This window comes from Colletotrichum aenigma (genome assembly GCF_013390185.1).
Source record: "Colletotrichum aenigma strain Cg56 chromosome Unknown KSG_Cg56_contig10, whole genome shotgun sequence".
Lineage (NCBI taxonomy): Eukaryota > Fungi > Ascomycota > Sordariomycetes > Glomerellales > Glomerellaceae > Colletotrichum > Colletotrichum aenigma.
This window is the reverse complement of record NW_023500916.1, coordinates 2,334,972-2,358,208: the sequence shown is the minus strand read 5'-3', so window position 1 is coordinate 2,358,208 and position 23,237 is coordinate 2,334,972. Positions and strand designations below refer to the sequence as shown.

The window sequence follows — 23,237 nt, the reverse complement described above, 5'->3', positions numbered from 1 at the left end:
ATGAATGAGTGACGGAGGAACGGGCGGAATGGCCTGACCTCGAATTCGCCAGCTTTGGCGGCGACCAGGGCACAGTGAGAGCGCGTATCAAAAAGTCAACCACTTCGTAGGGAAATCGTATGATATTTCAGGCGCTGGAGGGGAGGTCGTGCGATGGCCGCCAAGTCTAAAAAGGTACTGTAAAATCTCTCTGCTTCCGGATTCCACTCATTGGCACAGCTGCCCGCCTCTTATTCGTCGAATAAGAGGACCCATCCTTGACGGACCCCTGGCGTCTCTGTTTTTCGGCCCAGTATTCTTGCAAAGCTGCCAATGGGCTGAGCGCCTGACATGAGTGGAATCCCGCCATAGGGGAAGAAAAGGTCCTCTGTGCCGTGCATCACTTCCGGGTGTCGTAGCTTGATGATTGGCCACGTGTCGATCCGGCCCCACTTGACACGCCCGGATTGTCAGCCTTGCATGCCTGGCCCAAGCTTCCCCAGAATAGACTTCCCGCTGCGTTAGGGTCTGCCTGCTTCTGGCTCTGGTCGTGCGGCATTCTCTCCCCTCCCTCCCTTCCATTGCTTCCCTCCCGTGTTCTTTCCCATGTTGCTCTTCCCCCTTTGAGGCGTAGTGTGAGCCCAGCTGATCCAACCCGCGGCCACTCCCATACGTCGCCGCCCCTCGCCTCGCCTCGCCTTGCAAACCTGAAGAGACGTTCCGTCACTTTTGCTGTGCACCCACGCGTTCCAGCCGCTGCCATCCTTCGTTTTGTCAGCAACTAACTATGCCGTGCGCCATGCGGTATGCGATATGGGTGTCATGGTTCGTCCGTCTTTCCAGCTCCGACACGTGGACATAGACCTTCCGTCGACAGCTGAAGTCAAAGTTTGGTTCGCCTACCGAAAGAGGCTCGGGGTTACGCCTCTGGAAGGGTGGCCGCCTCCGTCCACCATCGGTGCGGCGGGACGACCTAAGAACGGGGCCTCCAACGTCAAAGAAGCGAAGTCCGGCTTCCGGCACGGTGCCCCTTTAAAACTCCGTTCATTGCCCTCTGCGTCTTTCGCCGTCCCCCACCGCTCCGAAGCGCCATACACTATCGGTTTCGGACGAAACACTTCAGAATGTTCACACCTCAGCCAGGACGTTGGTGGCGGGACAGCACGTGGGATGGTCGAGACACACCGAGACACCGTTGGCGCCGTTGCGAGAAAACGCCTCTATCCACATGCCTTTGACTTGGGCGTCGCTAAATGGCCCCTTTGCCTTGGTGGTAGCTCCAACCCTATCGTGAGTGTGTTCTGCCGGGCATTCATCCTTATCGTGCCCCATTGGACGACCTCTTCTTTGATTGTACCTTACCTTTCCAGGGCGCAACCTTAGCCACCCCAAAAAATACTCGTCTTCAATGATTTCTGAGAGCGTGACGACGCTAGTGGCGTTTTGGTCACAGACTAGCCGAGTAATGGAGAACAGACGAGAGGAAACATGATCAGGATTGCGACATTTCGAGTCGAGATTTGAAGTGATGAAAGAAATCTCTTCCTCATGAGAACATTTGTTGTGCGAGTATCTTGCTACCTATGTCCTTTGTTGACGCTGAGCACTTATATCCAGAAAATCGCCCCTTCCCTTATTCGAGAGCATCGCGATACATCGCCGCAAACCAACGCCAGTACCGTTTACAACATCGCCATCATGAAGCTTTCCATGACTGCTATGGCCATTCTTTGGTCTTGGGCTTTCGGTCTGGGCCCGATGAACTTCATTCAATCCTCAAGCCCTGTAGCTGGTCCTGTCTACCCCGACTGCCTCCGGTTTTATCAAGCGAAACCGGGCGATAGTTGCCAAAGCATCGCTGATGCGCATTCCATCACCCTTCTGGATTTCATTTGGATGAACGCAGGCCATGACACTCAACACACGTGCGCCAATGTTAACGTCAGTGCTGGCGAGTGGTACTGCGTCAAGGGCGGAGAGCTCAGCTCCACGGCATCGCTGCCTTCCGCATCTCAGTACGCCAACAACGTTGTCGATAAGAGAAGGATGATTCCCCTGCTATCCTACCAAACGGTCGCGGCGGTTTGTCTCTAGTGCTCATAACCTTGCGCGTGCCGCGCCCACGGGCAAGCTGCCAGTGAGGACTGCAGGGTTTCCCACGAAGATTGAAGCTGTCACGGCGACTACGTCACCCCCAGAACCCGCGTGTGAGCTAGACGAATGTGCTGTCGGACTTCAAATGGCTGTCGGCGACGCAGCATCTGATCAGAGACAGTTCTGTACCAGCGTCATTGAGCCGGGATGTAGACACTACGAACTTCAGAACATGGACCTTCCAAAGTCACTCAATGGCGTGTGTACGCAACGCAATTTATGCCAGGACATCTCATTTGTATGCTCCTGCTGGAGCAAGGAGAAGACGATGTTAAGTCCCCGTCGCGAGCAGCTTTGGTGGCGGAAGAACATGAACGTGAGGGTGCCTGTCCTTCGCATGTAATGACTTAGTCGGCTATACCGGCAGATACTTCAGCTAAGCGGACGGAGTGCGTGCTGCCTACATTAACCCTGTTGTTACGTTGTGCTATCCCTCTTATTTCTGATGTTCAATACCCTAGCTACATGCTGATTTTCGGCCAGACGATAATGTTATGGTTCAACCTAGGTATGCCTCACGACCCAGACCACTCGTTCAGCTTCATCCAATCCACAGCATCACTGCTGGACTCAGCAACGGGGGTTAGGGTCGGCCGCCCGATTGGCGCAATCAGTGCATAAACCAGGCCAAGCGATGACATCGTGCTTTGGCTTCGGCCCCTTGCAGCCCTTGCCAACATTTTGGCACCACTTGATGTTGTGGAAGCCATGGTGGCCACAGTCATATGCCTTGTCGATCTGCACACACATTATGGCGGCGGTATTCTGGGAAGCGTATTTGGTTTGTCTCTTTTGCCTTTGACATCCACACTGCTATCATCATTTCACGTCAGCATACGTGTCTGATCACTGGTTTTTCCCGCCAAGTAATGTCGAACATGGGGATCTCGCCATACAGATTGTAAAGGAGTTATGTCAAGTCAGCTCAGTGGCACCAAACTCTTTGAAGGAACTGCGACTGTGTAGCCGAGTTGATGATCGACCTTTGAAGCGTCTGTCTCCTTGCTTCGGACTCAAAGTCACAGGCTGTCTAATAACAGCAGGAAGCGTAGACGACAAACACTATGGGTCAAACTTCAAGACATCGAACCCGCGACAGAGAACTTCGTTAGAGTCTCTGACGTGGTAGGAGGGACAGGAAAGCTGCGACGCCGATAGCTGAACGAAGATGCGAGTGGTTTATGGCGTGTGTCCAAGATCAAGACACTGTGAGAGGCTTGGAAGGAAGAAGAATCGAGCAGAAGAAGCACGAGGCTCCCTCGCGTGGCTTTTGTACCATGTTGAAGGAACGTGAGATTTCGCGACCTGCAACTAGTACGCTGGAATCTGGGCCCTGTCGGGCGACAAGCCGCGTTCCGCGGTACTGGAAACAACGAATATCCCGGTACCAAGATGCGAGACTACCAAGGAAAGGCAGAGCACCGTTGGAATGTCACATATCACAAAAGCTGCAGTATGGACTTGACAGCTTCAATGGGGATTTTTAGGAGGGGAAGGAGTGGACGCCGTGCTTTTTCAGGTCCTGTGATTTCCGCTGCTCAGGGAGCCACAACCGACGTCACTCGGCGAAAGCTGGGTCTTTCGGCCCCATGCAGGCTGGCAACGGCGCTCGGCGTTGGTTTCCCGGTTCATATTGGTTTGAAAAGGCGGTGGGTAAGGGGTACCGACATCGTACAGCGTCTTTCCTCGCGGACATCGAGATCCCCGAATACACGAAGCCAGTAAGGTGGAGGAGGAAGAAGACTTCACTGACACCACTGGAAGAAAATCCAGGTCCGGCGTAAGACTGATGCCGAGAGGACTATTATGAAGCGGTGGGGAGGCTGGTGACAATCAACGATCCTGGACCCCTGTTAACTCCTCCGGGGTAAATCCTCGTCTGCCCTATCACAAAAGCTCGCTATGATATCTGATCTTCCCAGGACACTCAGCCTGTAAGTCACGACATTTATTTCTCATGCTGCCCTCGACGTGCGGCGCTGTAAAGTCTCAGGAGAATGCAACCCAAGGCGCGGGATGCGCAAAGGTGGATGGTTCTCCGTCAGAGATCCGTCAGGCGAGAAGAGAGAAGAGGGGTAGACGGACTCGCTGGTAAACGGCAGCCCGCGAGGACTGTCTGAGGACCCCACTGCGCGAGCTGCTGCGCGAATGGGCTGATGTGGCTGGTCGCCAGCGTCTGTCACACACCTTGCAGACATGCATACTGCGTACGGCACGCGACATGTCCCATGCAGCGAATAGTCTCTCTTGGGGCTCCATCCGAGTGGAGGGGACAGCGAACTTCATGCAGGGTCGTCAAAACAATTGGCAGCGATGTACGGGTATGTTCTTTGAACTCGTTGGCGGAAGGCCTCGAGGCTTGCTTCTGTCGTTTCGCCCCCAGTAGGTTGGGTTACATGGCGGTCGTCTTCTTAGCCAAGAGCACATCAGGAAACTCTGTCTTGTTGATATTGCTTTTGATAGAAAGTTGACTGATGATTCTGACGGAATGAACAGCTGAAAATTGCTTTCTCGACCTTCCAAGTATTGGTAGATAATGCTACCTACGCCGTCATGCTGGCAGATCAAGAAGCGACTTGTCTAGAAGGTGTGTCATCCTGGGACCCAAACCAGTATGTCGTTTGGCCTTTGTAAACTTCTGTCCGGGTCATGAGAAACAGCCATTAGTCCAGCACGGGGAAAATCCTTAGACAAGTTCTGTGGAGTTGAATACTTGCAGCGATGCCAAATCACCTCCCGGGTTATGCTCGTTGATCCGAAGGGGATGTGTACTTCTGGCGGCATCAGGTTTCTTGTTCTTACTGCCTAGACATAGAGAGGTAGGCAACAATGAAGGAATCATCAAGCTGGCAACTCGGCTGCATTAACAATCCAAACTGGCAATGCGGCAATGCGGCGAGCTGGTCGTGGGCTTGAGAGGTTCAAACAAAAGTGTCTGGTGCTAGATGAAGATTCAGACCTGATAACTATGTCTCGGCCATTTTCAACCTTCAAACACCCTGCCTACCAACCAAGTAGGGGATGCGGTGACTGCAATGTTCTTAGGCGGAAGGAAAGGCGTACGATGAACTTGCCCATCGTAACTGCCTTACTTGACCTTGCCCCAGAGCCTCCTTCCACAAATTGCACTTGCCAGATCCGAAACTACGGGCCCCCTCCTGCTTAATTTGATTTTTTCACCTCGAAAGTCATTCGAAGTCGTCCAGCTGTATTTCGTTGCACGAAAATAGGAAAGCCTCTGCCCAGTTCTTTTCTACCGGACTTGCCTCACGAAGCTCAAGTAAAGTCGTGCCTTTCGACCCACTAAGCTACTTCACCTTCAACCAGCGAAACCTCCCCTTCCTCAGCCGGTTACCTCTGGTTCTGTTCCTCCAAGACCTAAGACCTCGCAAGACAATTTCCTCAACTTGGACGCATCTTCCCTACGATCTCTCGTCAATCTTGCACTTTACTGACGTTTTACCTTGAAGCAACAGCGCCAAGCGCAATACCAATGCAAGGATGCGGTGCAATACTTCGCAGCTCCTCTACGGAGCCGCTCTGATGCTAAGCAGCGCCGCAACTATCCATGCCCTCTCTTGGTATGGTGGTGAGAGAAATTCGGGCCATGGGCGGAAACTGGACAGAGTTTCTACGGGTCATACGATCGGAATTCAGCCGGCGTCTCGCCTCCCGAACATTTATGCCGTCGCCATGCAGGAACTCCAAGAGCTAGAATCCGAACCTCTCTGCCATCGAATCGCTGCCCGCCTCCTGGTCAACAACTGCCAGCTTCTCGACGGGAAAGATGACGCGACTGTACTGATCGACAGCGGCAGACAAATCAGAGACTTTGTTGACTCCTACGCCGCCAGCCTTGCTATATGCGATCTCGAAAGAGGGAGTTTCGATATACCATCGGGCTGTGCCCCATTTCGAGAGAATTCCTTGGCTCAGATTCCCGATTCCAAGTTCCCTCGTCTTCACGTCTCTCCCCAACAAATCGACTCATGTCTCTCAGGTCTAGCAAGGTCAGATTCGGCATGGAACACTTGGGTCAGCTACCGACACAAAGCACTGAGGTTCTGCGAAGCTGCCCGTGCTGACAACGACAAAGGTGAGTGTCTCATGAGTTCCCCTCTGCCTTGAGGAGTGGCTCTGACACAGCGATAGCTCAAAGCATACGCCTACATCAGCGCTTGACGGAGGTCTTATCCAAGCTCTCTGAAGGAGTCGAACAGGAGCTCGAAGCTCATCTGCATGCCATCAACACGCGAGCTACCGAAGTGACCGATCAACTGCGTCGGATTATCCCTGATGTCGACCGACTGCGCGACAGCATTCAAGACATGGATCGAACCCTTTCCCAACAAATTGTGGAGACAGCTCAGGTTTGATACTACAGCCGGCCGCATTCAATGGGCGTTTTCGCTGACTTCATAAGGCTTCGCAACATGCCATGCGGAACGGACTCGAAGATGCCCAAAATTTGCAGCAGCTACTTGGCGTTCTCCTCAGGACTGTGCTAAGCAGCAACGCTGAAGTTGCAGCATCACATGAAGTTGCCATAACCGCTTTCAAGGATCGTACTGAAAGTGACCTCGGTGTTGTCATGGCGGCACTAGCATCAGCCGCTGCATCCTCCGCATCGCTTCAATCCCAGATGGTAGGTGAACCTATACTGTGTGCAGAATTCTTGGCTAAATTTTGACGCAGGAGCTTTCACACCTTCGCGTAACGGAGCTCGCCGGTCGACAGCAGAATCTTGAAAAGGTGAGTAAATGTTTTCTGTCTTGCATTACCCCTGAAGCTAACGGTTGTAGGGTCTGGGCAGGCTATTTGAGCTCACGGAAGACCTTTCGTCACAGTATGAGGTCCATTCTGAACATTTGACAGATGCCCAGAAAAAGTCAGAAGACATCCTGGTAGCCTTAGACAAGATGGCGAATTCTGCATCTGATGTGAGCGGCTCATTGAAGGGCCCTTCAAGCTGGATGAAATGGGTACCATACCTTATTTGTCCCACAGGCACTCTTCTCATGGGATCTTATGGTCTACCTCCGTCCGCCGGTCGAAATCTAGTACTCATCGGCATAGGTAAGCTAGAGAATGCTTGTCTAGCCTGCTTCACACATGCTAATATTTATTACAGGGGAAGTTGTTGGCGCTGCGATCTCTCATATCGAATACGTCAAGCTCGCCCCTTACGCCTGGCAAATCACTACGTCTGAGCCATCTTCTCATGGGCAATCAAACCATACTCTTCAGGTTATTCCCGCTGATTACGATGTTTCTCGAAGATTCTCCTCAGATTTACGCAATACCCGCCGCTAAGGGTAACCCAAGGAGTTCATCGGAGCCTTTCGAAATATCGATATACAACTACTTTCAAGGATGCGATAAAAAGGCGGGTATGGGATTTTCGGCGTTGTTTGTTTCTTTCTCTTTTTTTTCTGTTTTGTTTTTTCCTCCTTACAAATCGGTACAAACTGCTGGCTGGGTTTTGGTGGTGGCACAATTCACGGAAAAACGGGATGGGGTTGCCTCTGACATCATTTCTCGCATATGAACTTAGCAACGACCGCCTGATCGGGCACTTTACATAGCACACACACACACATGGAGTTTGATCATTTTCAACCAGTCACTATCATTTTGATCTCCCGCGTCAATAAATGCGGCGCAAGGCAGACAGCGGGGCAGTGCAAGAAGAGAAGTCGGCTTCCCAGTAGCAATCGGCTCTTTCTCCTCACAAGCTGATCCCCGAACCTTGACCAAAGTTTGCTGTTATCTCCAACAGCCGGTTGTCTTACCATCTGCGGGATTAATTGAAGACGAGACGAACATGGTCACGATGGCGAGCAAGGCCAAGATTGCCCTCATACAGATGCATCCGAAGGTCGGGAATCCCCAGAATCACCTTGAAGCGGCTAGCTTATCCTCGACGGCATTGGTCGCCATCTTCTCATACCCCGCCCCTCGCGTGCGCGTGGCGCGTGCCTGGTGAGAACTAGCCATGGATGAACAAAGTTCTAACAAGCATCACAGGCTGTCTCGCCAGCAGACAACTTTCGCAAAGCAGAGTCCTACATACGCAACGCCGCCTCGCAGGGTTGCGCGCTCGCCGTACTGCCCGAGTACCATCTCACGTCGTGGGCGCCGGATCATCCCGACTTCGTGCTGAGCTGCGAGCAGTCGGGTTCCTACCTTGGGAGTTATCAGGCTCTAGCCAAGGAACTGAGAATTTCCATTGTTCCTGGCACCATAGTGGAGCCGGAAGGTGAGGGAGACGACCTAGACTTGATCAACGCCGCGTACTTCATCGGACCAGACGGCACCATCCTTGGACGCTATGAGAAAAAGAACCTATGGCACAATGAGCGGCCACATCTGACCAAGGGTCCTCAACCACATGGGGCGTTTGATACGCCGCTTGGCCGGGCCGGACTGCTCGTCTGTTGGGATCTGGCATTCCCCGAGGCGTTCCGGGAGCTGATTCGTGACGGTGCGAGGATCATCGTCTGTCCCGCGTTCTGGATGGCGGACGAGTACAAGCGCGGTGGCTCCGGCGAAGTGGTGAACCGTGATTCGGAGAAGGTGTTCCTAGAGAACGTGCTTGTGGCGAGGGCGTTTGAAAACACAGCGGCAGTGGTGCTTGTCAATGCTGGCGGGCCCGAGGGCGGGGTTGAGAGGAGGTGGGATGGGTCGCAGTTGAGGTATTGCGGTGTCAGCCAGGTCGCGATGCCTCTCATCGGATCCATCGGGAAGTTGGGCGCAGAGGAGGCAGTGAGCATTGTCGAAGTTGACCTGGGCTTGCTGGACGTTGCTGAGGGGGCTTACAAGGTGAGAGAGGACATGCAGAAGGAAGGCTGGCATTACGGGTACTCAATCACCAAGGAGTGAAGACGGCGACTAAATGGACCCGAGGCCAAGGTACAGACAGATAGACTCATGACACAGAACAAGAGATAGGATCTCATAATGTTGAATATTCGTGGGTATCAAAACATTGTTCCTCTCTCGCGAGACCCCACTCCTGGAGCTATACCTGGCTCATAGCATTCCTTCCGCTTCGCCCAGGTAATCAAGAAACTCTCTCCTTTGTTCAATCCGATTCTGGGTATGCTTTCTCACCAAAAAGTCCCACGACTTCTTCAGCTTTGTGCGTTCCGAGTCGTCTTTTGACTCTGAAATTTTGCGATCAACGCGCTTCAGTCGTCTGTCGTCTTCCTCCGTCCAGACCCCTTCCCAATCTCTGGGTATAGATTTGTGCTGTTTCATATGCTTCAAAACAGCAGTAGCCAACGGCATGCATATGGACGTCGAGATGAGCGCGGTAAGTACATCCTCACGAGGATAGCCAAACCCTTCAAAGCTTTCAATGAACCCGTCAAGCTGGGTAATTTTCTCAACGCCTTGTGATTCGGGCTGTACATCTTTACCTCCTCCCGCCTGAATAACTTCTTCAGCTCCAGCTGAAAATTGAGATATGTTGCGGGTAGAATCGCCTGGCTGTCGACGACAGGACTGAAAGCCACTATTTTGAAGGGACGAGGGAAGCGGCGTTGCCGCCGCCAAGTCATCAAAAAGCTGCTGAGAGGGAGATATGTCGAAGCTGTCATGCTGAGAATCCGCCCGTTCATGGTCTTCGTCATCGAAGCCAAAGTCTTGCGTCTCGGGCTCCACATGCCGGACTCTGGGCCCCCTTTGGACCCCGGTTTCTCTAGATTCGGGTCTGCCTGCGGAAGTGCTTGCGGGTTCCTTTCCGCTTAGTGATGGACTGATATCAAGCCCACTCATGCCGGCAAGTCCAATCTTCTCTTCGGGAGTGGGAGGCACTTCGTCATTTGGGCCTAGACGATGCCGCTTTTTGCGACCGTTTGGAGTAGATGGAGCACTAAGGCCGTCCATTTGGATGGCAGATCTCTTTCTCGAGGCGCCAGGCGTGTTGGTCGGAAGTGAAATGAGGATCTCATCATCCGTTCCAGCGTCAGCTTCAGTCTCTGTACGCGGCCGTCTTCTCTCTTCGGCATGTGCTCCCCCTTGGTCGACGATTTCTTCATCGCCCGAACCGTCATCATCGTCATCATCACCATCGTCCAAGGTGCTGAAAAAGCCTTCGGCGTGCTCGTTGTAACACTCCTTGAGGCGTCGAGAACTGTCGCGGGGGAAGCCCAGTTCCTCCGTTATGTCTTCCCAGTCGAGCTCAATCCCGCCTCGGGCATAGACATTCCGAACGGTACTCCACAAAAGCCAAAGATCAACAGGACGACCGGATACGTTAGTATTTGGGTCCTGTTTTATGAGATTCCGGTAGTCCTCAAGTCGCTTGTAGAACTGTTCTCTTGTCAAATCTTGGAACTCCGCTCCTTCGTCGTCGTGTTCTTCTTCTAATCTCTCTGGGTCGGGCAGTTGATTACTCCCAACTACGATACTTTCCTCTACAATGGGTGCAGATGATGGCTTGTTGGTGTGTTTGTTGCTGCCGACGTTGGTACTCGCCGCGCGCTCAGGGTCTCTCTCATTCCGGTCAGACGCAGAATCGTGACCAACATTACCAGGGGCTGGTCTAGCGCCTGGAGATCGTAGGTCAGACGTTGGTTCGGCTTTAACAAAAGACTGTCTCAAGCGCCGCTCCGACTCTGCCCAGTGCTTCTGCCACGAAGTGGATATATGACGGGGATACTGTTGCGGGTCAGCGATGTTATTCTTCCATGAAAGAGGTCGCAGTAATACCTTCTTGGCCAGATCTTGGAAAAGACCACTGGAGATCCTGCCGCCCCGCTGTTCGAGCTCTGAAACGCTGCGCAACAATACCTCATCGTCTTCCTTGGTGAACCTATCCCTAGTTGCCTCAGTCACCTGCGCATGTGCGCCTGCTTGTCTCGCAGCAGGTCTGAGTGACCGTGTAGTTTGAGGGCCGTCATGCCGAGAAGCTGATGCAGTGGCAGCGTCTGACGCAGGCTGAGCTCTCCGCCCGGTTCGAGGCGCATCGGGCAGAGACACTGTCGAGGATTGTGACTCGGGTGTAGCAGAATCAGCCAACTTGCGTTGGGCATCATAAGGTAATAGCTTCAGCTTTTTCACCCATCGATCTCTCCAAGAATGCCACGTATGACGATTGTTCTGGAAAATCTTGGATCAGTCAAGAGCTCAAATCAGATGATAGGCGAACCTACAATTTGCTCGAATTTTTGATATATGTCATTTCCGCTCGTCTTGGTATGTGAGAGCACCCACCTGGCAAGCTCTGCGTCGTCGGCATTTGTGAAGGGGGTCCGAGTACCTTTGGCAGGCTTCGTTGACCCAACAGGACGAGCAGCCATAGGCGATTGGTTGATCTGGTACTTGTCTTCTTCCTGCATAGCGCCGTACTGAACAGAATCCTTGATAAAATTCCACGATAGCGAGCTTGGAGGACAGTCTCTTCTGACGTGGTCTGCGATCACCAAGTCGGCATGCTTGTCCAGTTTGACAATTTTCCCCCCATTTTGCTAGTTATATGAGCTTCTGAGATTCGTCTAACGAAGTAGCAAGCTTACTTTGATTAGGTCCAAGATCGTTGTTCTGTCGGGCACACGCTGCGTGACGAAGAACTTCTTCCCTTGGAACAGAGTGCCTTGAGCACCTGGCACGCCCTCGTAAACGATCGCCGTCGACATGCTTGACTTTCGAGTACAGTGACGGGGGCACGTTGTGGCTGCTTACTATCTCGGGTCTTGATTGATTCGCCGAATGAGCTTGGTTTCACTTTGTTCAAGCCGAAAAATATGAGTAAAGCTGAGAGAAGGGAAAGGCCCACAGCCTTTTGTTTTCAGCGTCGAACAGATGCTTGATTGCGCGGATTCTGGTGGTTATGTTTTGGTGTAACGGTCAGCTGTGGGTGTTGGAAACTCGCCCATACGTCGCCGCCTGCCGAGCTAGTATCCTGCCACAAACAACTCCACTAAGCCTCCAGGAGTAGCTTTTCGCGTCGAGAACTGGCGTCTCAGAGTTGGATAAGTCTGGTTATACGTGGCCTGGATTCGAGCGCTGCTGTGCCGTGCACTGTTTGTGCTCTCATCTATGTCGAACCGACGCGTAGCTTCTTAGAAGGCTCGTCGCGTACGGATACCTGCAGCTGCTTGAATCTGGTCGCATGATGCATAAAAAAAATATGTAGCTAAAGGGTGAAAACGCTATGACCATAAAATAATGGCTATAACAATATCCCGATACCTTACATCAGACGGCAAGAATGATCTCGACACTGACCTTGCTGACGCTTTGTCTGCTTTGTTCTCGGGCCGCGCATTCGAATTGACGAGAAAGAGTGTTGACCGGCATAAACGTGTACCTTACACAACCTACGGTTCGCTATCCGAAGCGATTTGCAAGTGTTCTGGAGGCTGTGGGCCTAGAAGGGCCTGTCTCCACCGCTAGAGAGGCTGATTTAACTGTTATTATCGCATTGACCAGGCTTCCTTTTCTACCTACACTTCTGGGTGAGAATCTTGGGTAAAAGTCTCCAGGACCCGGTGCCGTGGTCTTCTCGTGTCTCACCACTCATATAATGCTTTATTGGCGGTGACGACAAGTTTGGGTATCATCATGGGACTTCTTCGGAACGCAGTGCTATTTGTGCTGGCCATCTCCTTCGTGGTCTTTGTGGCGTTCTTTGGCAGGTTGCCGGCCTTGAGGTCAGTCATCATTGAGCTCCTCTGTTAGCGACCTGGAAGCAGCGGGTTACCAAACACGGCGATTCTAGACGCACTGGCTAACAATTCGCAGGCATACGCCCATTGCAACATTACATAGGATCATGCGGATCCATATCCCAAATGGTCTCTTGGCCATCGACAGGCTCCTGACGGGAGGGAGGTTCTCAAGCTCAATGTTGCGGTTCGGCAACTTTATGATGAATGACCGTCACCCAACTGTGGTCGTAAGTCGAAACACCAAGCCCACGTCCCAAACTGAGCTTGTTCGACGTTGTTCTATGCTGACAATATTAGATTTTCTTCTTGGTCTTGCTTTCTGTCTCGGAGTACCTATTTCTTCCGACTGCGTGGCCCCAAATTTCGACCTTTCACAAAGTTGCCGGGTCCATCGCCATCTTTCTGCCTTACCTTTTCCTTTATCTTTCGGTAATGACTGACCCAGGCTATATCACGCATGAGAATCATGCCTACTACATGTCGCTCTATCCCTACGACTGGTCAATTTTCTTTCCCGGCCACGAGTGCAAGACCTGCGGTTTTCTCAAACCTCCTCGCTCTAAACACTGCAGCATTTGCAAACGTTGTATCGCGAAGCTAGACCACCACTGCATCTTCATCAACGGCTGCGTCGGCTACAAGAATCACCACTACTTCCTTCTGCTCCTTGCCACGACGGCCCTCCTCACGTCCTACGGTGGTTTCCTGGGCTTCTCCCTCCTGTCCAAGCATATTGCAACCGAGTACCCGACATGGGCCCTGTGGCCGCCAAAAGGAATGGAGATCAAGGACTATCTCCTCATCTGGAATTGGGCACTCCAGGACAGTGTTGGAATGGGCGCAGTTACCTTGCTCGCTGCGATGATCTCGCCATTGGTCTGGGGATTGTTCGCGTACAACGTTTGGCTCATCTATAGTGGCACCACTACCAACGAATCACTCAAGTGGTCCGATTGGAAGGCTGAGATGGATGATGGCTGTGCCTTCAAACGGAAACTGCTGCCTAACCGAGTAAAGGATAGACGATACGAGCCGGAGCGAACGCGATGGCCCCTCGAATCACAGCAAGTGCTTGCAAGAACGGATGACGGCATGCCCCCTCCGTCGAACGTGTCCACGCAATCAGAATGGGAGCGAGTGTGGAAGTTGGCAGACGTCGAGAACCTGTACGACCTAGGGTTCTGGGATAACGTGGCAGACGTCTTCGTCCCCGACTACAATTTTAATGTTAAGCGTGACCAGCCGACTGTTGAGGCTGTCGGGCGACAGAGGCATTCAGCAAGAGGAGCGCCTATATAGTCGTTCACAAAAGAAACTTTCGGAGAAACCATGGCGGAAGATATCGAACGGATGTTTACTATCTATCACCGTAGCATGCAGGGCATCACAATGTTTAATCAATACACGTTTGACTTTAACCTCGTACCGTGACCGGATAAAGTTGGCGTTGCAGCAAGCGTTGGTCCTCTATCTTGTCTCATTTCAACGTTTCTCATCTAATTCATGCACAGGCTGCTTCCAAAGACCCTCGACTGCTCCTCTGCTGTAGACCTTGAGACGTCTTTCGAGTTCGTGATGGCTGCTGACCTCCCCGCGCCGTCCCTGGCTTAAGCTTGCCAGCCAGTTGACGAGAGCTTCACGCTCTGCTTGCCAACTAATGTGTCCTAACCAACCACCAAGTCTCTCGCTCTTTCCCTCGCTCATAAGTACATTCAAAGAATAGTACCGAAACTAATCATGTTAGCCTTTAGTCGCATATGAGTCGGGATCTATCGTCTTACCCGAAAGTGCGCTTGATGCTGTTGACGTAGTACTCCTGCCAGTTGCGTCTCGTGGCGTCCTCCTCGCCAACAGGAACGCCATCCCAGTTGACGCGCATCAGCGTCACGTGGTCGACATCATTCTGGTCGAATTCGATGTTCAACTTGGAAAAGTGACCCTCCGGCCACTGCTTCAGGCGCCAGCTCTGGACAATCTTCTTGGGGGCATCGAGCTCCAAGTATTCGCCAACGACGTTTCCGTCGAACAGCTCGAACTTGGCGCCCTTAATGGCTCCCTGGAAAACCTTGGGAGGCGCCCGGGTGAAGGCAGCAATGCGAGCAGGATCCACAAAAGTCTGGTACGCCTCCTCCGCGGTGGTACGGAACTCAGCCGTATCAGTCAGGGTGACAGTGTTGACAACCTTGCCGCTGCTGCTCTTGACGCTCGTAGTCTCGGCAGCAGACTTCGCGGCTGAGCCATGAGGATGGTACTTGGGTGTGGAGAAGCCGCTCGAAGGGTTTGAGCCCGGAGCGTGCTGGATGTCCTTGCCGTGCTCCGCAATCAGAGCGCCGGGGAGCTTCAGGAACTCCTTACGCAGCTGAGGCACAAGCTTGGAGCGGACCAGGTCCTTAACGGGTTGCTTCTCCTTGGACTCTGAGTAGATGTCGATATCGAACTGCAGGGATCGCTTAGCTATGGAGTCTTTGGTTGTCAGAGATTTCAAAATAGACCCACCACAAACTCGTCCTCCTCGGTATCGTGGGCGACCTCAGGAACGGTGATGGTACCCGAAACCTCAGCCTCGTCAGAGGTGGTGCCTGTTTATTGTTAGCCAGGCTCAATCAAGCACGATTCACGGAAGAAGCAATGGTGGACACCGTTGGTGGACATTTTTACAGGAGAAACAGAGTGCTTGCATTGCAGTAGAGACCTACCGGAGTATTCTAGTACGAGCTTAACATCGTAAATGGTGATGACCTTGCCCTTCCTCTGGCTGACGTCGACGTCGCCATCCATGCTCACAACCTTGCTAATCTTTGCCGTGACACCGCCCTCTGTGGACTCGACCTGCGTCAAGCTTTCCTCGAGGTATTGCTTCGCCCAGCCGGAAGCATCCTTATTGACCCAGTGCCAGTTGTTGGGGTTGTGGAGGACCATCTTGTCGGCGGTGACTTGGTTCTGATCTAAGGCTGTGAGGAGGAAAACGTGTGACTAGATGTCCAATTGCTGGTTAGCGGCTGGAAATATGCTTGGGCTTGCGAAGTGCGAAGTGCGAAAGTATCGTTGAGTAAAATCAACAAAGTTCTCCGTGTGTCAGGGTTTGGTCGTAGACCGCAGCGTTTGTCATCAAAGATGGGAGTACAAAATCACTCTATGACTGGTGCCAGCTGTCGTATCATCATGTAGGAGAGAGAAATGGCGGGATTGAAAACAGCGCGGGGTAGATAAAAGGGAGGGGGAGCCTTACCTCAGTGTGGATTGGCGCGTTGGGTTGTCATGTCAAAGGAACGTTGTGGAATGGAAAGAGAGGGAAGAGAGAAATAAATCTGAGCGACGGAAGGCTTTGAGAGAAAGCTCTAGAATTTTGACGGCCCTCCGCTATCCGCCGGCAGCAACACCAGGCAGGGCAGGCGGTAAATTGTCGGCCGTTTGGTTTGGCCGCCTTGCGGGAGACCCACCGGACCTCATCTTAAGGTATCTTACCTACCTAAGGTACCTAGGTCAGGTAGCTCATTCCCTGGCCCGTGCTTGGTAGTGTAGGCACCTTAATCACGTCTGCCTACTTGGTTTCAAACACTGACATCGCCATGTTCACAATTGTCCTTCGCATCCGTCCACAAGACTCATTAGAGAATGCCTACTGTGCGCGGCAACATTTTTGTGCACCTAGCAGATTTGAAACCTTACTTCGATCGAGGATGAAGGGAAATGACAGTAATTAGAGACGGAAACCACGCCGACAACGTCAACGACAACGACAACAAGGATGGCAAGCACCTGGGAAAAGTAGTTGTTACTCTGGCACAAGAAAATTAGGGGTCTCACTCATCACCTCAACCATAGACATGAACGTAAGTAAAGTCTCTATCTCTGGAGCCGTACCTCAGTTGGCGAGGTTAGAGGCCATCTTCCGTACTATTTGGCCTGCCAATGCTTACTCCCAAGACCCTGCTCGGGCAGTTACAAGAAGATAATGGGTAGCTTGAATGTCTTCTCTGGATACTATTTGAGGAACATCGCAGAGCATGAAGCCAAAGAGAATGCAGCCATACCCACGTGGCTCCGGCTATCTTGCATTTCGGAATGCCCAAGTACCGAGTTGAGAATCCTACGTACGTACATCATGGAAACCTGTCTAGATACATCTGTACGTCGACCTCAACTTTAGGTGAGACGGCTGACTTGCAAGCCAAGCTGCATTGCAATTAATATGGATGACTTCTAAGCTGTCTTCTGGAAGCCGGAGCTGTACTCTCCCTGTCGGCTGGCTAGCACCCCGGTCATATTCCGAGAAATGCTTACTACACAGCATTGTTTGCTCAATGCCATTGAAGTACCCGTAAGGCGCGGTATGGCACAGCCAACTGCACCCACACAATGTCACAGTGATGAGAGAGAAGTCCGGGAGCAACGCTGCGTGAATGTGGATCTATGAAACCTGCCGGAAAGACGAACTGCATCGCTACCGAGGCCGCGAACGACGCCACCGAGCCGAAAATAAGGTGCTGATGACCGATGTTGACGAGCGAGTATGTATGAAACAAATGGAACCATGCATCTTGTCGAGCAGCACGTCCAGATGAAGATTTCTTCGTCGGCGACCGAGGTCAAGCCCAGCAGATTCCGCTGTGGATGTGTACAGGCCGACTGGAATCTAGAATTGCAGCTCCCACTTGGTAATTGTTGCAATAATTAGAAACATTTCTCCGCCTGCTCATTGCCAATTGGGGTCTCTACCCGCACGACCACGTTTTGTAGGTGTGCCCTACCTTTGAAGCTCTATCCAACCAAACAACAACACCTTAAAAGTACCTCATACTGATATTGTTGCTTACGTAGGCGAGCCATCCTCCCAGCCCCTCAACATTCAAAGGAGAACCACCAGGGCTGTCGGGTCGGTGAAGACGGCCCCCGAGGCCTGGCGATTGACCACGATAGGAGCGAAGCCTGCGAGACGCTAGTGCATGCCTTTTCTCGAGCCAGGCAACACAGGGGCCGAATCACCGGATGCACGAGGAAGAGAAACACGGCTGCGAGACAGAGACTTCAGCGAAGCGTCTTTGGTAGGTTGAAGGGCAGCTAAGCGCCGGCAACCTCTGTTCACAAACACAACGTCCAATCACAACCCCAGCATGCTCTTTGCAACTTGCCGGGGTCTTTGGTGGGATCCAAGAATAGAGTCTCCTCCCACCAGTGAGCCAGCCAATCAAGGTCGTACTCCAGCAACATCCCCACGAGTCTCTTCTCTTGGCTCCATCAAAAAGACAGGCCATTTTGGACCGGGGTCCTGGCTCGATGCTCACTCACGTTTCCTCTTCTTGCGCGGTGGCAGGTCGCTAGAGGGGTTTGTCAATGCTATCTCCCACCCTGCCGTCTTTCTGTTGGTTATCCATCTGGACTGAGGTCTTTGAGATCCGCCATCCGTGCCAGCGCGATGCTACCATCTCCGGCATCATGATGTTCCCCCTCTCCAGGTCTTGCTACTTGCGGTGTGCCGCTCCGGCCGACGAGATTTCGTGTCAGTAACACGCCAATCTAGCCTCGTTCTGTGAATGGAAAAGAAAGTCAGATATTGCGGGAGCGGAACTGAGGGAACAGCCGCAAGTTGCAGACAGTCCGCCCAGATGGCAGACGCAGTTTCGTACCGGCACATGCATGCCTGTCGTGCAGTAGCACCCACCTGGTGCCACACTGGATGTCTCCTATGCCTTCCCGTTCCATGCGCCCTCTCTCTGTCCAATGCTACAGTTGAGCAATCAAGCCTCCTCGCCGCCGACGCGAACGCAGAGATTGGGCAGACCCTCGACAATCATTAGCTGGCCACCACCCTCGTTCCCACCAGGTACATGGCTACGACAGCAAAGCCGAGAGCGAGCAAGCTGTTTGCTAAGACGTCGAGTGTCAACTACTAATACCTTGCCTTACGGTAAGGTACATGTAGTCTACACTATCAGATCCACCATCGCGCGTTTGCTCCGGGTCCCGGCTGCTATTCCTGTCCTCCCTCGTGCAAATACCTACGAATTACAACCCGCTCTCGTTTCCTACAGAGCTCCTCTCCGCTCTCCCAGTGTCTTTAACCCACCGCCCAAGAACCGGGTGTCACAGGGGTCCTTCTTGCGGTGGGCGATCAAAGTGTGAGCCACCACCCCCGGTACCCTCCTGCACGCATGTGGCATGTACGTGTGTACCTCTCCATATGCAGGAGGTTGACCACACTGCAGCAGACCCGGCCTAGCGTTGGGCGTCGCTTTTATCTACTGCCATCCTCCCACCAGACTTCGTTCCCTCTGCTTCAGCCGCGCCCTCCCACCCGAAGGTGTGACACAATTCACCTGTCGGCTGTCCGTCCTCCCTTTCAACTGTGTGTTACTAGTGTTTCTCGACATGAGATTGTCCTGCGACGAATCGAGTTGAATGGACCGGTAAAGAGCGCGAGAAGAAGAGACGAACGAGGTTGCGAGGTTGCTGGCTAGCTTGAGACCTTCCTTCTCGTGCAAGTGAGCAACTCAGCTACCCTCATCCTCCTTGCATCATTCCGGCGTGGCTTCGGAATCCGACTTCTTCCAAGTCACCGACGCCGCTCGAGTTGCTCAAAATCCCCATCCTAGCTGACAATGAGTAACCCTCGCAACCCTGCGCGGATGCGACAGGGGCTTAACCCATTGTTGACGCAGTCTTTGGGTTCCTATCACAGCCAGATCAGCACCCCACTGTCTGGAGTCTCTTCAACACAACTCAATTCAGCCCACACGCCCGCCAGCTCAATCCAACCTTACAACCCGCAAGAATGGATTGCTTCGCCAGCCGCTGGTGCTGAGCAGCCACGTCAATATCCCGAACAAAGTGAATATAGCCTTCAACTCTGACCCAGGTTCATCTTGCTAAAACAGTTCTGCAGGATCACCGCTTCCCCCGCCTCCATATAGTCCACCGCGGAGTCAACGACCCCAGAGCGGCGTCTTCGATTCGTCACCGGCAGCCAACATATCAGCAGCCCGTATCCCTCCGACTAGTCTTCACAGACCCTCTCCCGAGCCGGCCACCAACACATCATTTCCTCCACCTCCTGGCACTCGAACGAGCTCCCGTGAACGACGTTTCGGTCTCCACTCTCTGAGGAGAAGCAGGGAGCATCACGAATCAAGTCCGCCCGAGCCAGTACCGCCTGTTCCGTCATTAGCAAGGTCAAACCCTCTTCAAATCCAGATCCCGCAGCCAGTGCCACAGCGTAACGATTCAGGCTCATCAGCGGGGCCTCCTGGAGCCCGAAGGGCTGCGTCTGCCAGTGCTGTTGAGACGCCGACGTCTGCCCGCTCACGCTCGACATCTCAGACCAGGTGGGAGCCCGGCATGCCGCTTCCGCCACCGCCCCCTGGCCCGCCTCCGGCCTCGTCCAGATCGCAAAGTCTTCAGAGTATGCATAGAACAAGTACACCGATGGCATCGCCACCAACGAGACGACCACCCCCAAGTGGCGTCACAGCTCTTGGCCCAGTACCTCCAACGCCAGCCAACTGGGCCGATCAACCAGACACGCCCGCTCGCCCTCCTCAGAATAGAGGCTCGCCCGGCTTGACGATCGATACCTCCAGTGCTGCAAGCTCTGTTCAGACAGGCGAGTCCAGCAACTCAGCTGCACTCAGCTCTGGAAGTCTAAGCCGCGCAAGGGCAGTCCGTCACGATAAGACCATCGTCCAGCGCCGTGCGGAAAGTCGCAACAGATATAGCCTGCATCATAATTCCATAGACGGCACTATCAACCCAGTGCAGTTGAGCGAGATTGTCGTCGCGAACGACACCACTCTCACTCGTAGACTGACCATCAACAAGTCAACACCGAGAAGCGGAGGCCGGACGGCGGACGACACCCCTCGGACTGACGAGCAATCAACGACACCTCGAGCGGGTGACTCCGCTCAGCGCCCTCGTCTCGAAGCTGCGACCCCGCCATTCTCGCCTCATCCTGCCAAGAGCACTTCGATGGTTGGGGGGTCGCCCAGCGTGGTGCCGAAAGCCCTACCTACGCCACCACCCCAGACTCGATCTGCATCCAGTTCGCAAACCAGGTTCAGGTCTATGACGCCTGCTGCGGATGGGCCCTCATCAGCTTCCATCTCAAGCACGAAACACTCCGCGATAACTCAGACAGCTGATCAATTCTGTCATGAAACGATTGAGCGGTTCCAGGCGTTCGCTGTCAAGGAATCAACAGCAGCAAGCGATGCCGACCGTGTACGATTGTTTGCCGACTTTATCACGAGCGAATCACGCATCAGACGCGAGAGATACTCAGCAGCCATTGGGGCTATGGGTTCGGAGATCTTCGATCTTACGAGGGATCTTTTTCGCCCGATGGTCACAAGACGGGAATCCGGAGCCTCTCAGGCTGAATGGACGCCGCAATCATCTGAGCCTACTCGATCTCACCGCGGCTCGCTGAATTCGATTTATCGCGAGACTCCAGGGGAGTCTAGTTCTGCCCCGGCTTCTGCTGCATCAAATGTCCCCATTTCACCTGTTGGCGGACCGCCAAACAACGCAAACTGGAACTCGAACTACATGCCATCGCTCTCCCCAATCTTGAGCATGAGCGTTAGTGACAAGCTGGACGAGGCCGATTCCAGAGGTCGTCCATCCAGCAGATGGTGGGAAGCCGATTCAACTGGGACAGGGGGCAAGCTAGTCGAAAGATCCAAGCGTGAATCCAAGTATATGGGCGTGCCGAAAGAAGCTCGAGAGGCTCTGCAGTGGATGGACAGTCCTCAGACGCAGGCAAACCCTAGCGACGGGCGAAGTTCCAGCGAGTATCCCCCGGAGAAAATGGGATGGCATGAGCCCGACTCGGCATCGACACCGCAGCAGCTGCGATACTCTGCACAATCTCTTGCTTCATCCGGCTCACCCACAACTCCAAACCCAGCCCATTTGGACGTGTCTCGCCTGGTCACCCTTCCGCCGCCCTATCCTCGCCACCACCCGGCCGTGAACAACAGCCATCCTGAACTGACAGAGACAAGAACTGCCGTTCGCCAACTGAGCGACCTCTCAGAGGTCGGAGTTACAAAGGAAAGGTTCCAGGTGACCAGCAACAAGAAGAGAGAGGAGGCATCCAAAGCTGCAGCCGAGCGCCGACAAGCCCTCAGAGTCAATCTTCAGCAGGAAGTTAACGTCGGCAACATGACATTTGCGGAGGCATCGGCCATTGAGCAAGATTCCGCGGCGGCGGAGAAGGACAAGCTCAAAGAGCTTGGAAGGACAGAGTTTGAGCAATTCCAAGCCCAGGTTGTGATGCCCCTGAACGAGCTCGTCACTGGCCGCATCGCAAAAGCCACGACCTTGTTCGACAAACTGGCCAGTGGCTTGTTCGATAATGTCTCCAGCACTGCTGATATGCCACAAGAAGAAGGCGACGACAAGCCTGAGCTTCTCGAGAAGCTGACGCTTCTCAAATGGATCTCCGAGGCCAGAGAGATGCTACACCGAGCCATCTACGATGTGCTCACCGAACGCAACGATCGTTACCGAGAGGTCGTGCTGACGCCATATCGGCTCGCCGGCAACCAGGAGAAACTACAGAACGCTGTCGCTTTCTTTGCTGAAGATGCTGCCAAGCGCGAGCTGGCGTTCGCTCACGAGGTCCTGGCCCGTACCCAGGAGTTTCAGGCTGTTGTCGAACAAAATGTCATGCGTGGTGTCGAGGTGCAGCTCTCGGCATTCTGGGACATTGCGCCTCCTCTGCGCAGACTGCTGGAAAAAATACCGCCTAACCTGGATGATTTCAACATCCAAATACCGACGTCCGAGTATGAGGAGAACCCCTCGTACCGTGCACACCCACTACAATATCTTTTCAGCCTGCTACTGCATACGGAGAAGAGTACATACCAATTCATTGAATCACAGACAAACCTCCTTTGCCTCCTGCACGAGGTCAAGGAGGCCGTTACGCATGCCAAAGCCAAGGCCGTGCAGAGCGAGGGCGAGGACGCAGACGGACGGGAGTACAGCGCCGAGGAGCGCGAAGCACGAGCGCAGCACCTGCGCCAGGAGGAAGGCCAGATGTTGACAGATGATTTGAAGGAAAAGGTGCGCGTTGTCCAGGACCAGTGGAACAGCGCCCTCGGCGAGAACATCAAGAACGTCAAACAGATGTTGGGAGAACATCTCCTGCAGACCGGAGGGTGGGATGAGACGCTAGAAGAAGGAGGCGTGGGTAGTGTGTAACCACAGACGGCAGTCGCGAGACTTGATGAAGACGGGTCATGATTATTTCTATCACAGACGTTGATACCCATTTGCTGCGTATTACGACACTTTTGTTAGATTATTGTACATAGTTGAGCTTCTTGGGTTGGATCTTATGAAGGGTTAGAAGCGGCATGAAGACACGAAAACCAGAAAGCACGAGATGAGGATCGAGATTTGGTTGCGGTTGCGGCGTAT

General features: G+C 53.3%; 7 protein-coding genes across 7 annotated transcripts; 5 read left to right on the top strand and 2 right to left on the bottom strand.

The window, feature by feature from the left end:
* Nucleotides 1-1,677: 1,677 nt before the first annotated feature.
* On the top strand, nt 1,678-2,073 carry CGCA056_v014515 (uncharacterized protein; the record flags this gene model as incomplete). Its single annotated transcript, XM_037329757.1, has 1 exon — nt 1,678-2,073. One exon carries the CDS (start codon nt 1,678-1,680, stop codon nt 2,071-2,073), a length of 396 nt encoding a protein of 131 aa, XP_037171714.1.
* Nucleotides 2,074-5,826: 3,753 nt separating this feature from the next.
* CGCA056_v014514 (uncharacterized protein) lies at nt 5,827-7,446 on the top strand (the record flags this gene model as incomplete). The annotated part of the gene is made up of 6 exons (XM_037329756.1): nt 5,827-6,229; nt 6,286-6,503; nt 6,557-6,778; nt 6,829-6,885; nt 6,936-7,209; nt 7,265-7,446. 6 exons carry the CDS (start codon nt 5,827-5,829, stop codon nt 7,444-7,446), a joined length of 1,356 nt encoding a protein of 451 aa, XP_037171658.1.
* Nucleotides 7,447-7,966: 520 nt separating this feature from the next.
* On the top strand, nt 7,967-9,015 carry Nitrilase (the record flags this gene model as incomplete). Its single annotated transcript, XM_037329755.1, has 2 exons — nt 7,967-8,095; nt 8,161-9,015. The coding sequence occupies 2 exons, from the start codon at nt 7,967-7,969 to the stop codon at nt 9,013-9,015; spliced, it is 984 nt and encodes a 327-aa protein (XP_037171779.1).
* Nucleotides 9,016-9,165: 150 nt separating this feature from the next.
* Nucleotides 9,166-11,774, bottom strand: CGCA056_v014512 (uncharacterized protein; the record flags this gene model as incomplete). Its single annotated transcript, XM_037329754.1, has 4 exons — nt 9,166-10,797; nt 10,849-11,238; nt 11,292-11,606; nt 11,655-11,774. The coding sequence occupies 4 exons, from the start codon at nt 11,772-11,774 to the stop codon at nt 9,166-9,168; spliced, it is 2,457 nt and encodes an 818-aa protein (XP_037171657.1).
* A 928-nt stretch (nt 11,775-12,702) lies between these two features.
* swf-1 (Palmitoyltransferase SWF1) lies at nt 12,703-14,108 on the top strand (the record flags this gene model as incomplete). Its single annotated transcript, XM_037329753.1, has 3 exons — nt 12,703-12,791; nt 12,883-13,036; nt 13,107-14,108. 3 exons carry the CDS (start codon nt 12,703-12,705, stop codon nt 14,106-14,108), a joined length of 1,245 nt encoding a protein of 414 aa, XP_037171656.1.
* A 413-nt stretch (nt 14,109-14,521) lies between these two features.
* Nucleotides 14,522-15,728, bottom strand: CGCA056_v014510 (Uncharacterized protein; the record flags this gene model as incomplete). Its single annotated transcript, XM_037329752.1, has 4 exons — nt 14,522-14,540; nt 14,591-15,246; nt 15,306-15,388; nt 15,506-15,728. The coding sequence occupies 4 exons, from the start codon at nt 15,726-15,728 to the stop codon at nt 14,522-14,524; spliced, it is 981 nt and encodes a 326-aa protein (XP_037171655.1).
* A 3,680-nt stretch (nt 15,729-19,408) lies between these two features.
* On the top strand, nt 19,409-23,018 carry CGCA056_v014509 (uncharacterized protein; the record flags this gene model as incomplete). The annotated part of the gene is made up of 2 exons (XM_037329751.1): nt 19,409-19,637; nt 19,693-23,018. 2 exons carry the CDS (start codon nt 19,409-19,411, stop codon nt 23,016-23,018), a joined length of 3,555 nt encoding a protein of 1,184 aa, XP_037171626.1.
* Between the last annotated feature and the right edge of the window lie 219 nt (nt 23,019-23,237).